The sequence below is a fragment of the Chiloscyllium punctatum genome, chromosome 29 (genome assembly GCF_047496795.1).
Source record: "Chiloscyllium punctatum isolate Juve2018m chromosome 29, sChiPun1.3, whole genome shotgun sequence".
Lineage (NCBI taxonomy): Eukaryota > Metazoa > Chordata > Chondrichthyes > Orectolobiformes > Hemiscylliidae > Chiloscyllium > Chiloscyllium punctatum.
The window spans coordinates 60,360,546-60,372,923 of NC_092767.1; the positions used below are offsets into that span (position 1 = coordinate 60,360,546).

The window sequence follows — 12,378 nt, forward strand, 5'->3', positions numbered from 1 at the left end:
TTGTCCAGAGGAATAATCTGACTCTCACTTATTTTGTTGAGTTGAACAAGATGTGGTTTGTGTACAAGCATTTTCTGTCCACCAAGAATAGCAGCCAGTGTATGTAGCTTCCATAACACTTTTTTCCAGCAATATTCAAGTTTTGTTCTATCCAAGAACTTTTTTCTTTGATATCAACCCTTCCTCCTGTGCCTCCCATTGATTTGAACACTTCTAATAAATCTGTTCAACGTTCTCAGCTGTACAACAATCACGGTTTGGCCGGTCTCTCCATGTGACCAACATTATGCGTCCACTCATGTGCAACAAGCACACATCAGAAGGCAAGACATGATCCATATGAAACCATCCGCCTTCATTTGGAATTCACAAAAGGTGACAGCCCCATAAATTAGAACAAGTACATCTCCACAAAATAAACAAGGGATTCCCAAATCTTGAGTCCACTGGATGTCAGGGCCAACACAGGATAGCTGAAACTGTGTTGCTGGAAAAGCGCAGCAGGTCAGGCAGCATCCAAGGAGCAGGAGAATCGACGTTTCGGGCATGAGCCCTTCTTCACTTTCTCCTCCAACACAGGACAGGGCAAACGATGGAAGCTTATGCCTGGTGCCAAAAGCTCAATGCAGAAAGCCTGGATGAAGTGAAAGGATGTAGGGGTGAAATTTGAAAGGGGACTAAGGAAGGAAGGTGAGAGGATTTTAAAACAATTGGTGAACAAAATCAAAGAAAACACAAAGATGATTGATAAAAGTATAGCACCTATTAGGGACCAAAACATTAACTTGTGTGTGGAGGTGGTAAACATGAACTGGTTGTTCGTAAACATCAAATCCTGTGCTTGTCACCTGAAAGAGTAGGGAGGTATTGTCATTAAAGAGAGTGCGAAATATTGGAAGGGGTAACCACAAATATTAAGGGCTCCTAGTATCTTTAAGAGTGGATTAACTACCATGCCCAGATGAAATGTATTCCAGACGCAACAGAGCAAATGACTTCTCTGGTTAAAAGTGTGATGCTGGAGGACTGATTGCCTTGTACCATTTCATATCCATTCACAGGATGTGGGCATCACTGCTAGACCCCAGCATTGATTTATAATTACCTGTTAGGCTGTTTTAGAGGGTATTTGAAAGGCAGGTGTCCGATGTAAGTCAGACCAGGTAAACACACCAGATTTCCTCCCTAAAAGAATATTAGTGAATGAGATATTTTATATTTCCTAAACGGCGTTTCAGCATCTGTTGTCGTAAGATTTTGAACCGATGTCCCCAAACCATTACAACCTGAGGATGACACATGCAATGACATTACCACCACTGCTGCCCCAGGGTGGAAAGGCTAGAGTGAGGGTAACTTGGGAATAATTCTGTGGGACAGTATTCAAGATGGGAGTGTGGATTAACCAAGGACAGTTTCGATGAGGGAAGGTCTTTTTCTCATGCATGAGATTGAAGTTCTCAAGGAGAGTCAATGAGGTTTGTTTGATGTGGTCTGCACTGATTTAAGCAAAGCTTTTGACAAGTTCTCATAACAGCTCAGTGAGAAAAGTAAAAGCCAATGACATCTAAGGGCTAGTGGCAAATTGGATTGACTCAGTGACAGGAAGGAGAGGGGAAGGAACAGAATTGGATGTCAATGTTGTGACTGGAAGCTTGTTTGCAGTGGGGCTCCTCAGGGATCACTATTGCTCCTTGTTTGTTGAGGTATCAATGATTTAATCTTAAACGTAGGGGAAATGTTTAAGAAGTTTGCAGATGATGTGTCCACGTTATCAATGATGAAGCAGAAGAATATGTATAGAGTGGAATTGTTCCCCTCAGAGAGTCTTTTGGGGAGGTCCGATTGAGGGTGCTAGGATTCTCGAACTCACTCTCTGAAAGAGTAAGAGAGGAAGTGAACACAGAATCACAGAAGTGCTATGGTGTAGAAGGAGACCGTTCAGTCCATCACGCCTGAACTAGCTTTCCAAAGAGCCTTATGCGAGTGCCATTCTCCTGTCCTTCCCTTGTACACTATCTCTATTCAAATATCTCTATTCAAAACTGGCATCTCCATATCATGTATATTCAAATAAACATCCAATGTCCTTTCAAATGTCTCAATTGACACCAGCTCCACCATACTCCTAGGCTGTGTTTTCCAGACCCAGAATCGGAAGATATTTTTGCCTCATGTCTGCAATTTTGCAAATACAGCCATTTGCAAACGTTACAGCGCACCTCCAGGACAAGCGGTACTTCAACCAGAGGTAAAGAGGGTCTTACCAATGTGCCAAAACAGCCTCAGCAGGCCGGGAAGAGCAGTGGGATGACTCGAATAGGCGCTACAGAAATGTAAGCCGTCGCCTTTCGCTGTGTGTGCATGCAGACACGGAGTGAGGTTTGATCTCTGCAGCTGTCCATAGCCTTGTGAGCTGGCAGCTGTATTTCAGATCTGTCACCCTGACTGTCCTTGGACAGTACTGCAACAAGTGAAGGACACAGCAGCAACTTGGAGTCACGGAGCATGACACCGTTTCTGGTAATTGTTCAGACTTCATTTTTCTTCAAACTCCTTCCCTCTCTCCCACTGCTGGGAGATACCACTCAATTCCATAATTAAGTTTTGCTAAATTGGAGCAACTATTAACGTTCAAATATGTAGCTTTTTAAATATATTTATGTATATGCTGCAATGCCTCCCCCCCCCCCCTCAATGTTTACTGATCACCGCTGTCGACTGTATGCGTTTTAATCGTGAGAAACACAAAGATGAACTTCTTATAACTTTTAATGAACTTTTTACCAACTTCGCCCGAGTCAATTTCACTCGCTCACTCGGAACCCTCCCTCCTGCGGCGCTGATTGGCCAATGCGAGCCTTTTCCTCTACCTGATTGGTTGCGGCTCACGTCAGTCACCATGTTGCGGGAGGAGGATGATCTCCTGGGTCAGGGAGTGGCCACCCTGCTGGCCCAGGGTCTCTCCCTGCTCCCCCAACCCCCGGGAGAGGCCTCGACCCTCCCTTGTCGGCAAAGAGGAGATTGTGTCCTTCAGACTCAACCAGCATGAGCCATACCCATTGAGGGGCAATCCTGAAGGAGGGTTAATCGTTTCAGAAAAAGGGAGAGCAGACTTAAAACGGAAATGAGGAGAATTCACTTCTTGTGAAGGATTGTGAATTTGTGGAATTCGCTACAAGTGTGGGTCATCTCAGGAGGAAATAAACAAGTTTTAAATTAAAAATGGATTGAAAGGTTATAAGGAAGTGGGCAGGAAAGTGGAGTTAAGGTCGATATGAGTCATACACCAAGGAGACAGGACCCTTCGGTCCAACTCGTCCATGCTGACCGGATAGCCTAAACTAATCTGGTCCCATTTGCCAGCACTTGGCCCATATCCCTCCAAACCCTTCCTATTTATGTACCCATCCAGATGCCTCTCAAATGTTGCAATTGTACCAGCCTCCACAACTTCCTCTGGCAGCTCATTCCATACACCCACCACCCTCTGCGTGAAACAGTTGCCCCTTAGGTCCCTTTTAAATCTTTCCCCTCTCACCTTAAACCTCCGCCCTCTAGTTTTGGACTCCCCTACCCTGGATAAAAGACTTGGTCTACTTATCCATGCCCCTCATGATTTTATAAACCTCTATAAGATCACTCCTCAGCCTCTGACACTCCAGGGAAAACAGCCCCAGCCTATTCAACACTCCAACCCTGGCAACATCCTTGTAAATCTTTTCTGAACCCTTTCAAGTTTAACAACAACTTTCCGATAGGAAGGAGACCAGAATTGCACGCAATATTCCAACAGTGGCCTAACCAATGTCCTATACAGCCGCAACATGACCTCCCAACTCCTGTACTCAATACTCTGACTCAATAAAGGAAAGCAAACCAAACGCCGCCTTCACTATCCTATCTACCTGCGACTCCACTTTCAAGGAGCTTTGAACCAGTGCCCCAAGGTCTCTTTATCTGGCAACACTTCCTAGGACCTGACCATTAAATGTACAAGCCCTGTCCTGATTTGCCTTTCCAAAATGTGGGCGGCACGGTGGCACAGTGGTTAGCACTGCTGCCTCACAGCGCCAGAGACCCGGGTTCAGTTCCCGCCTCAGGCTGTGTGGGTTTCCTCCGGGTGCTCCGGTTTCCTCCCACAGTCCAAAGCTGTGCAGGTCAGGTGAATTGGCCATGCTAAATTGCCCGTAGTGTTAGGTAATGGGTAAATGTAGGGGTATGGGTGGGGTGAGCTTCGGTGGGGCGGTGTGGACTTGTTGGGCCGAAGGGCCTGTTTCCACACTGTAATTAATCTAATCTAAAAAAATATAACACCTCACATTTATTTAAATTAAACTCTATCTGCCACTCCTCAGCCCATTGGCCCGTCTGATCAAGGTCCCATTGTACCCTGAGGTAACCTTCTTCACCATCCACTACACCTGCAAACTTACTAACCACACATCCAAATCATTTATATAAATGACAAATGGACCCAGCACCAATCCATGCCATACTTCACTGGTCACAAGCCACCAGTCCCAAAAAATAACCCTCCACCACTACCCTCTGTCTCCTACCTTCAAACCAATTTTGTATCCAAATGGCTAGTTCTCCTGGATTCCATGCAATCTGAGCTTGCTAACCAGTCTACCGTGTGGAACCTCGTTGAACACCTTACTGAAGTCCATACAGACTGCTTTGCCTTCATTAATCTTCTTTGTCACTTTTTCAAAAAATTCAAGTTGGTGAGATGAGATTTCCCATATACAAAGCCATGTTGACTATCCCTAATCAGTCCTGGTCTTTCCAAACACATGTACATCCTGTCCCTCAGGATTCTCTCCAACAACTTGCCCACCACCAACATCAGGCTCACCGGTCTATAGTTCCCTGGCTTGTCTTTACTGCCCTTCTTAAACAGTGGCACCACATTAGCCAATCTCCAGTCTTCCGGCACCTCACCTGTGACTATCGATGATACAAATATCTCAGCAAGAGGCTCAGCAATCACTTCCCAAGCTTCCCACAGAGTTTTAGGGTACACCTGATCCAATCATGGGGATTTATTCAGCTTTATGCATTTTAGGATGTCCAGCACCTCTTCCTCTGTAATACAGACACTTTTCAAAATAACACAATTTATTTCTCCAAGTTCTCTCGCTTTCATATCCTTCTCCACATTAAATACTGACACAAGATACTCATGATTTTGAAGGTGTCCTATTCACTGCAGAATTACTCTTTTGCCCTTAATGTATTTGTAGTGTCCCTTTGGTTCTCCCTAACCCTATTGGCCAAAGCTATCTCATGTCCCCTTTTCACCCTCCCGATTTTCCTCTTTGAGGATATGCTTACTGCCCTAATACTCCTGGAGGGATTCACTCGATCCCAGCTGTCCATACCTGCCTTATGCCTCCTTGTTCCTAACCAGAGCCTCAATTTTTCTAGTCATCCAGCATTCCCTATGCATTGGCCTTGCACTTCACACTATCAGGAATGTACTGCCTCTGGACTCTCATTAACTCACTGTTGAAGGCCTCTCACTTTCCAATTGCCCCTTTACCTGTGAATAACCTCACCCAATCAACTTTTGACAGTTCTTGCATCATATAATCAAAATTGGCCTTACCCCAATTTGGAACTCAAACTGTTTGATCTGGTCTATCCTTTTCCATCACTATTTGAAAACTAACAGAAGTATGGTCACTGGCCCCAAAGTGCTCCCCCATTGACACCTCAGTCACTTACCCTGCCTTATTTGCCAAGAGAAGGTCATATTTTGCTCCTTCTCCAGTCGGTACATCTATATATTGAATAATAACATTTTCTTGTGCACCCTGAACAAATCCCTCTCCATCCAAGCCCTTAATACTATGGCAGTCCCAGCCTATATTTGAAAAGTTAAAATCCCATACCAGTACAACTCTATTATTCTTACAGATATCTCCTTACAAATTTGCTCCTCAATTTCCTGTTAACGATTGGTGCCGGGAGGGTGGGGGGGGTGAGCTATAGTACAATCCCATTAAGATTTCTCAGTTCCACCCAAATAACTTCACTGGACATACTCCCAGGATTATCCTCCCTCAGTACAGTCATAATGTTATCCGTCACCAAAAACTCCACTCCCCCTCCTCTGTTGCCCCTGTTTCTATCCTTCCTATAACATCTATATCGTGGAACATCAAGCTGCCAGTTCTGCCCTTCCCTGAGCCATGCTTCTGTAATAGCAATCAAATCCTAATCCCATGTTCCCCAACAATGACCTGTGTTCAGGTGCCCTACTTGTCAGGCCTCTTGCATTGAAATAATTAATTTATCAGTCTTACCTCATTCTCTGCCCTGACTGTGGACTAGCCTAAAACTTCACTCTTGATTAGATTAGATTCCCTACAGTGTGGAAACAGGCCCTTCGGCTCAACAAGTCCACACCGACCCTCCGAAGAGTAACCCACCCAGACCCATTTCTCTCTGACCTATGGGCAATTTCCCCACGGCCAATTCACACATCTTTGGACTGTGGGAGGAACCGGAGCACCCGGAGGAAACCCACGCCGATACGGGGAGAATGTGCAAACTCCACACAGACAGTCGCCCGAGGCTGGAATCGAACCTGGGACCCTGGTGCGACGAGGCAGCTGTGCTAACCACTGAGCCACCGTGCCACCACCCACAGTCTTTGACCCCCACCAACAGTCTTGGTCTCAGTAACCTGGCTGTCAGTGCTATTTTCCCCTGGGAGTCCATCACCCCCCCCCCCCCCCCCCCCTCCAAAGTACTTGTTTGAGATGTGGATAGCCACAGGAAACAGCTGCCTTCCCCCTCCCATCTACCTACCTTCCTGAAACTGCCATCCATCCCACCCCCCAGCTCCTGTAAATTCCTCACTGCCTCTAACTGCCGCTCCAATCTATCCATACAATCCGATAGGATGTGCAATTGAACACACCTCTTGCAAACTTCATCATCAGTAACTTTTGAGATTCTCCCTACTCTCCCACATCTGACAGGAACCACACATCACTAGTAAAAACCATCTCTGCACCTTAATCTACAGACCTAGAAAATAGCACTGTCTTACTGTTTTAAACACACTGCTCCAGGCTAACTTAACATCCATGTTTTAAATTTAAAAGACGTAACCAACAGAAAGATCTAAAAAAATACCCTCCCCCTTCCTCACAGTTTTAGATTTACAAAAAAGGAACGGTTTATAAATTTTCTGTGTCTTAAAACTAAACGCTTAGTTGTGTGAGGCTCTGAAACTGCCAGCTGTGAGTAGTTCTGGTGATGAGGTCCTTCCGAGGTCAGCTGTGAAATGTCACTGATTACTTGTTTCTTCTATTGAACTCCAGAGCTGTCCACATGCCCTCTCCTGAAACTCCTACTCTCTCTCTTTCCCTCCGTTTTAGAGTATGATTGTTTCCGATCTTTCTTTTCCCAAAAGTTCCAAAAACATGAAATCAGTCTTGCTTGTATTAGGTGGTACAGCAGGCTCAAGGGACTGAATTACCTACTTATGCTCCTAGTTCTTAAGTTCTGATATAAAAATACAGTGAAATACTCATGTTTCCATGCCTAAGGAGGGGAGACATTACTGTTCTGTAGTTTAATAACAAGCAGCATCAAAGAACAGAAAGGTGGGGCAAGATGGGAAGTACTTCAGCCCCACAATGGGGTGTGAGATGGGTGGCAGCCTGTTCTATTAGCTGTTGGCACATCATTTGATAAGCCAGCGTTTGTTGCCATCCCCAATTGCTCTCGAATTGATAGTGATATTGAGTCTGCAGGGTTCCCAAGTGGAAAATAACGGGCAAGTGCTGGTGTCGGGGTAATGTCATTGGTCTGTAAATCCAGGGGTAAATACAGTGCAATTGTGGAGATTGCAAAGGTTCCACCATCTCCAGAGGGATGCCACAACCAGACACATATTCCACTCCCCCTCCCCCCACCGCCCCCCCCCCCACCACCACCACCACCACCACCCGTCAGCCTTCTACAGAGACCGTTCCCTCCAAGACCCTAGGTCGCTCCTCCTTTGCTCCCAACACCCCCTACAGCACCTTCCCTTGCAACTACAGAAGGTACAGCACTGACCCCTTTACTCCCTCCGTCCTCACTACCCCAGAGACCCCTTCCAGGTGAAGCAGTGATCTATCTGCACTTCACTCCATTTACTGTATTCGCTGCTCACCATGGGGTTCTCCTCTACATTGGGAACCAGAAATACAGATTGGGTAACCACTCGGTGGAACACCTACATTCTGCCCGCAAAAATGACCCTGAGCTTCCAGTTGCCTGCTCTTTCAATGCATCACCACGTTCTCTCACCAACATCTCTGTCTCCGACTGGTTGTGGTGCTCCATTGAAGCTCAGCGCAAGCTGGAAGAACAATTTCTCATTTTCTGCTTGGGGACCCTGCAGCCTTCTGGACTCAGCATAGAGTTCAATAATGTTAGGGCCAGAGTACCGTTTCCTATGTCCATCCCCTGACCCCCAGACCTTATCACAGGCTGCTACCACACACAGTCCATTACCAACTTCTAATGGTCCCCATGAGCACTTACTGATTGTCCGAGCTATCCTTTATCCATTCCTTTGTATGTCCAACTGTCTCTCTCGTGGGGTCCATCTCCACGTATCGTTTACTCCTTCCCCCTACCCCCTTCCTCATCTGGAACATATATACCAACCCTTCTCTAAGTTACAATCAGATCTAAAGAAGGTTCATTAGACCTTCAACATTAACTCTGCTTTCTGTCCACATTCTGTCCAAGTAATGATGTGATCTTTGACACACCGGTGACTGAGCACCCCGTACACCAGTTCCTTCTCAGTTTGTTCCTCCATGAAGCCCAGAGGTTTGGAGAGACCTGTTGGTGGTGCGTGACCCTGGATCAAGACCTGGTCCTGCCTGAAGCTTCTGATTGGAGGGAATGTGCATTAGCGGGTGTCAAGCAGCGCTCAGTGGGTAAAAAGCTGACCAGTCAGAGATTGTGGGTTCAAGTCCCACTTGGACACAAGACCACAGCCAGCTCCTCCCAAACGTGACCCCATTGAGAATCTGAGAACATAGAACATAGAAAAATACAGCGCAGTACAGGCCCTTCGGCCCTCAATGTTGCACCGACCGAAGCCTACCTAACCTACACTAGCCCAATAACCTCCATATGCTTGTCCAATGCCCGCTTAAATGACCATAAAGAGGGAGAGTCCACCACTGCTACTGGCAGGGCATTCCATGAACTCACGACTCGCTGAGTAAAGAATCTACCCCTGACATCTGTCCTATACCTACCACCCCTTAATTTAAAGCTGTGTCCCCTAGTAACAGCTGACTTCATTAGAAGAAAAAGGTTCTCATGGTCAACCCTATCGAAACCCCTAATCATCTTGTACACCTCTATCAAGTCACCCCTAAACCTTCTTTTCTCCAATAAGAAAAGCCCCAAGTGCCTCAGCCTTTCCTCATATGATCTTCCTACCATGCCAGGCAACATCCTGGTAAACCTCCTCTGCACCCGTTCCAGTGCCTCCACATCCTTCCTATAGTATGGCGACCAAAACTGCACACAATACTCCAGATGCGGCCGCACCAGAGTCTTATACAACTGCAACATGACCTCAGGACTCCGGAAAACAGAAGGTTGGAACACCACAGTGACCATTTCAGCTCACGACCTGCCACCTGGGATCCCGAACAGCCTGGTCATGTCTGGGCTGACCTTTCAGCTTGGCTGCACTGTCAGAAATACCACCGTGTGGAGCACCATTAAGCTAAAGCCTGCACAGGCCTCTGAGATTGAAGGTACCAAGGCACTTTTTGAAGGGTAGTAGGGACCGGGATTAGTTAACGTGGCTTTGTACATAGGAGTGCTCGAGTATGCAGGTTAACTTCATATTTATTCTTAACAATCTCAGCTTGCTAATAGAATTCAGTCAAGTACTCTATCCTAGCATTGTCCACTCTCTGTCACAAGTTGGTCTGAAATGTACATCGTGTCAATGGTCAACCTTTCAATTTTGTTTATATTTTCAAACTTAAACCATTCGCTCTCGTTCTGTTTCTTACCCTGTTTACAGGAGTCTGTACTCTCTAGTCTGCTCTGAAGGCTGATACAAGCCTTCTAGAAGGTTCTTCTGCAGCCATTTTTGCTGCTGTGGACCATTCGGGTGTTCAAGGTACACGCCCGCTTTTTGTATCATTTGCTGGGTGTTATTTACAATATTCTATTGTTAATGGCCGATCAGATAATAGTGCACATCCTCCAGACAGTAATTGGGTCAGAGTCCAGTATTGTTATCGGAATCTTCGGATTTTCCTGGATTTTCCACTTTCGGATGACAGGTCACTGACTGGAAATGTGAACTGTGTTTCCCTGCCCAGACCTACTGATCTCCACAACCTTCCTGTACCTTGTATTGAGAATTGGCAGTTGTAATGGGCCTTCCAGTACTTGCTCGTGACAAAAATAGAAGTTGCTGGAAAAGCTCAGCAGGTCTGGCAGCGTCTGTAAAGAGAAATCAGAGATAATGTTTTAGGCCGGATGACTCTCCCTCAGAACTAGCTTGAGAGCCTGTTTATACAATCCTATTTAATCCCCACTACAGGGTGCCCTAATCAAATGAATGAGCTGAGACATTGCTGCTCATTGTGTCAGTGTAAGCTGATAGTGATCTGAGGGAGATTTTGGGTCAGAACGTGAGTATATGGAATTTGCTTTAAAGTGAAAATTCAACTGTGGCCTCAACATAGAGTGCACCAGCATCAAAATCTCCCCATCCCCAACCTCAGCCCATGTCCAGCCCTCCTGCCTCCTTGACCTAACTTGTCCATCTTCCTTCTCACCTATCTGCTCCATCCTTCCCACTAACCAATCACAATAACCTTCCAACTGCACTATCCCACCTATTTACCCCCAACTCCACCCCTCAGGGCATGGTTAGGAACATGGGACTGGGATATCATAACAATTACAGAGACGTGGCTCAGAGATGGACAGGACAGGCAGCTTAATGTTCAGGAAGGATAGAAAGGGAGGCAAGGGGGGGGGGGGGAGCGAGTAGCATTTTTGATAAGGGATAGCATTACAACTGTGCTGAGGGAGAGTATTCCTGGAAATACATCCAGGGAAGTTATTTGGGTGTAACGGAGAAATAAGAAAGGGATGATCACCTTATTGGGATTGTATTATAGGCCCCCAAATAGTCAGAGGGAAATTGAGAAACAAATTTGTGAGGAGATCTCAGTTATCTGTAAGAATAATAGGACGGTCATGGTAGAGCATTTTAACTTTCCAAACATAGACTGGGACCGCCATAGTTTAGATGGAGAGGAATTTGTTAAGTGTGTACAAGAATATTTTCTGATTCAGAATGTGGATGAACCCACTAGAGAAGGTGCAAACCTTGACCTACTCTTGGGAAATCAGGCTGGGCAGGTGACTGAGGGGTCAGTGGGGGAGCTCTTTGGGGCCAGCGACCTTAATTCTATTAGTTTTAAAATAGTGATGGAAAAGGATAGACCAGATCTAAAAGTTGAAGTTCTAAGTTGGAGGAAGGCGAATTTTGATGGTATTAGGCAAGAACTTTCAAAAGCTGATTGGGGGCAGATGCTCGCAGGTAAAGGGACGGCTGGAAAATGGGAAGCCTTCAGAAATGAGATAACAAGAATCAAGAGAAATATATTCCTGTTCAGGTGAAAGGAAAGGCTGGTAAGTTTAATATGCTGGATGACTAAAGAAATTGAGGGTCTGGTTAAGAAAAAGAAGGAAGCATATGTCAGGTATAGACAGGATAGATCGAATGAATCCTAAGATAAGTTTAAAGAAAGAGGGAAATCAGGAGGGCAAAAAGTGGACAGGAGATAGATTTGGCAAATAGGGTTAAGAAGAATCCAAAAGGTTTTTACAAGTATATTAAGGACAAAGGGTAACTAGGGAGAAAATAGGGCCCCTCAAAGACCAACAAGGCAGCCTTTGTGTGGAGCCACAGGGTGAGATACTAAACAAGTATTTTACATCAGTGTTTACGTGGAAAAGGATATGGTAGATATAGAATGTGGGAAAATAGATGGTGACATCTTGCAAAATGTCCAGATTACAGAGGAGGAAGTGCTGGATGTCTTGAAATGAATAAAGATGGATAAATCCACAGGACCTGATCAGGTGTACCCGAGAACTCTGTGGGAAGCTAGAGAAGTGGTTGCTGGGCCCTTTGTTGAGATATTTGTATCATCGATAGTCACTGTGAGATGCCGAAGACTGGAGGTTGGCAAACGTGGTGCCACTGTTTAAGAAGGGCGGTAGAGACAAGCCAGGGAACTATAGACCGGTGAGCCTGACCTCAGTGGTGGGCAAGTTGTTGGAGGGAATCCTGAGGGACAGGATGTA

General features: G+C 45.8%; 1 protein-coding gene across 1 annotated transcript in view; it reads left to right on the forward strand.

Moving 5' to 3' along the window:
* The first annotated feature begins 2,384 nt into the window (after positions 1-2,384).
* Positions 2,385-12,378, forward strand: part of cox7a1 (cytochrome c oxidase subunit 7A1) — a 34,374-nt gene continuing 24,380 nt past the window's right edge. Inside the window, exon 1 of the mRNA XM_072549203.1 lies at positions 2,385-2,523. Coding sequence (XP_072405304.1) covers positions 2,509-2,523 — 15 coding nt within the window. The 5' untranslated portion in view covers positions 2,385-2,508. The remainder of the gene's footprint in view (positions 2,524-12,378) is intronic.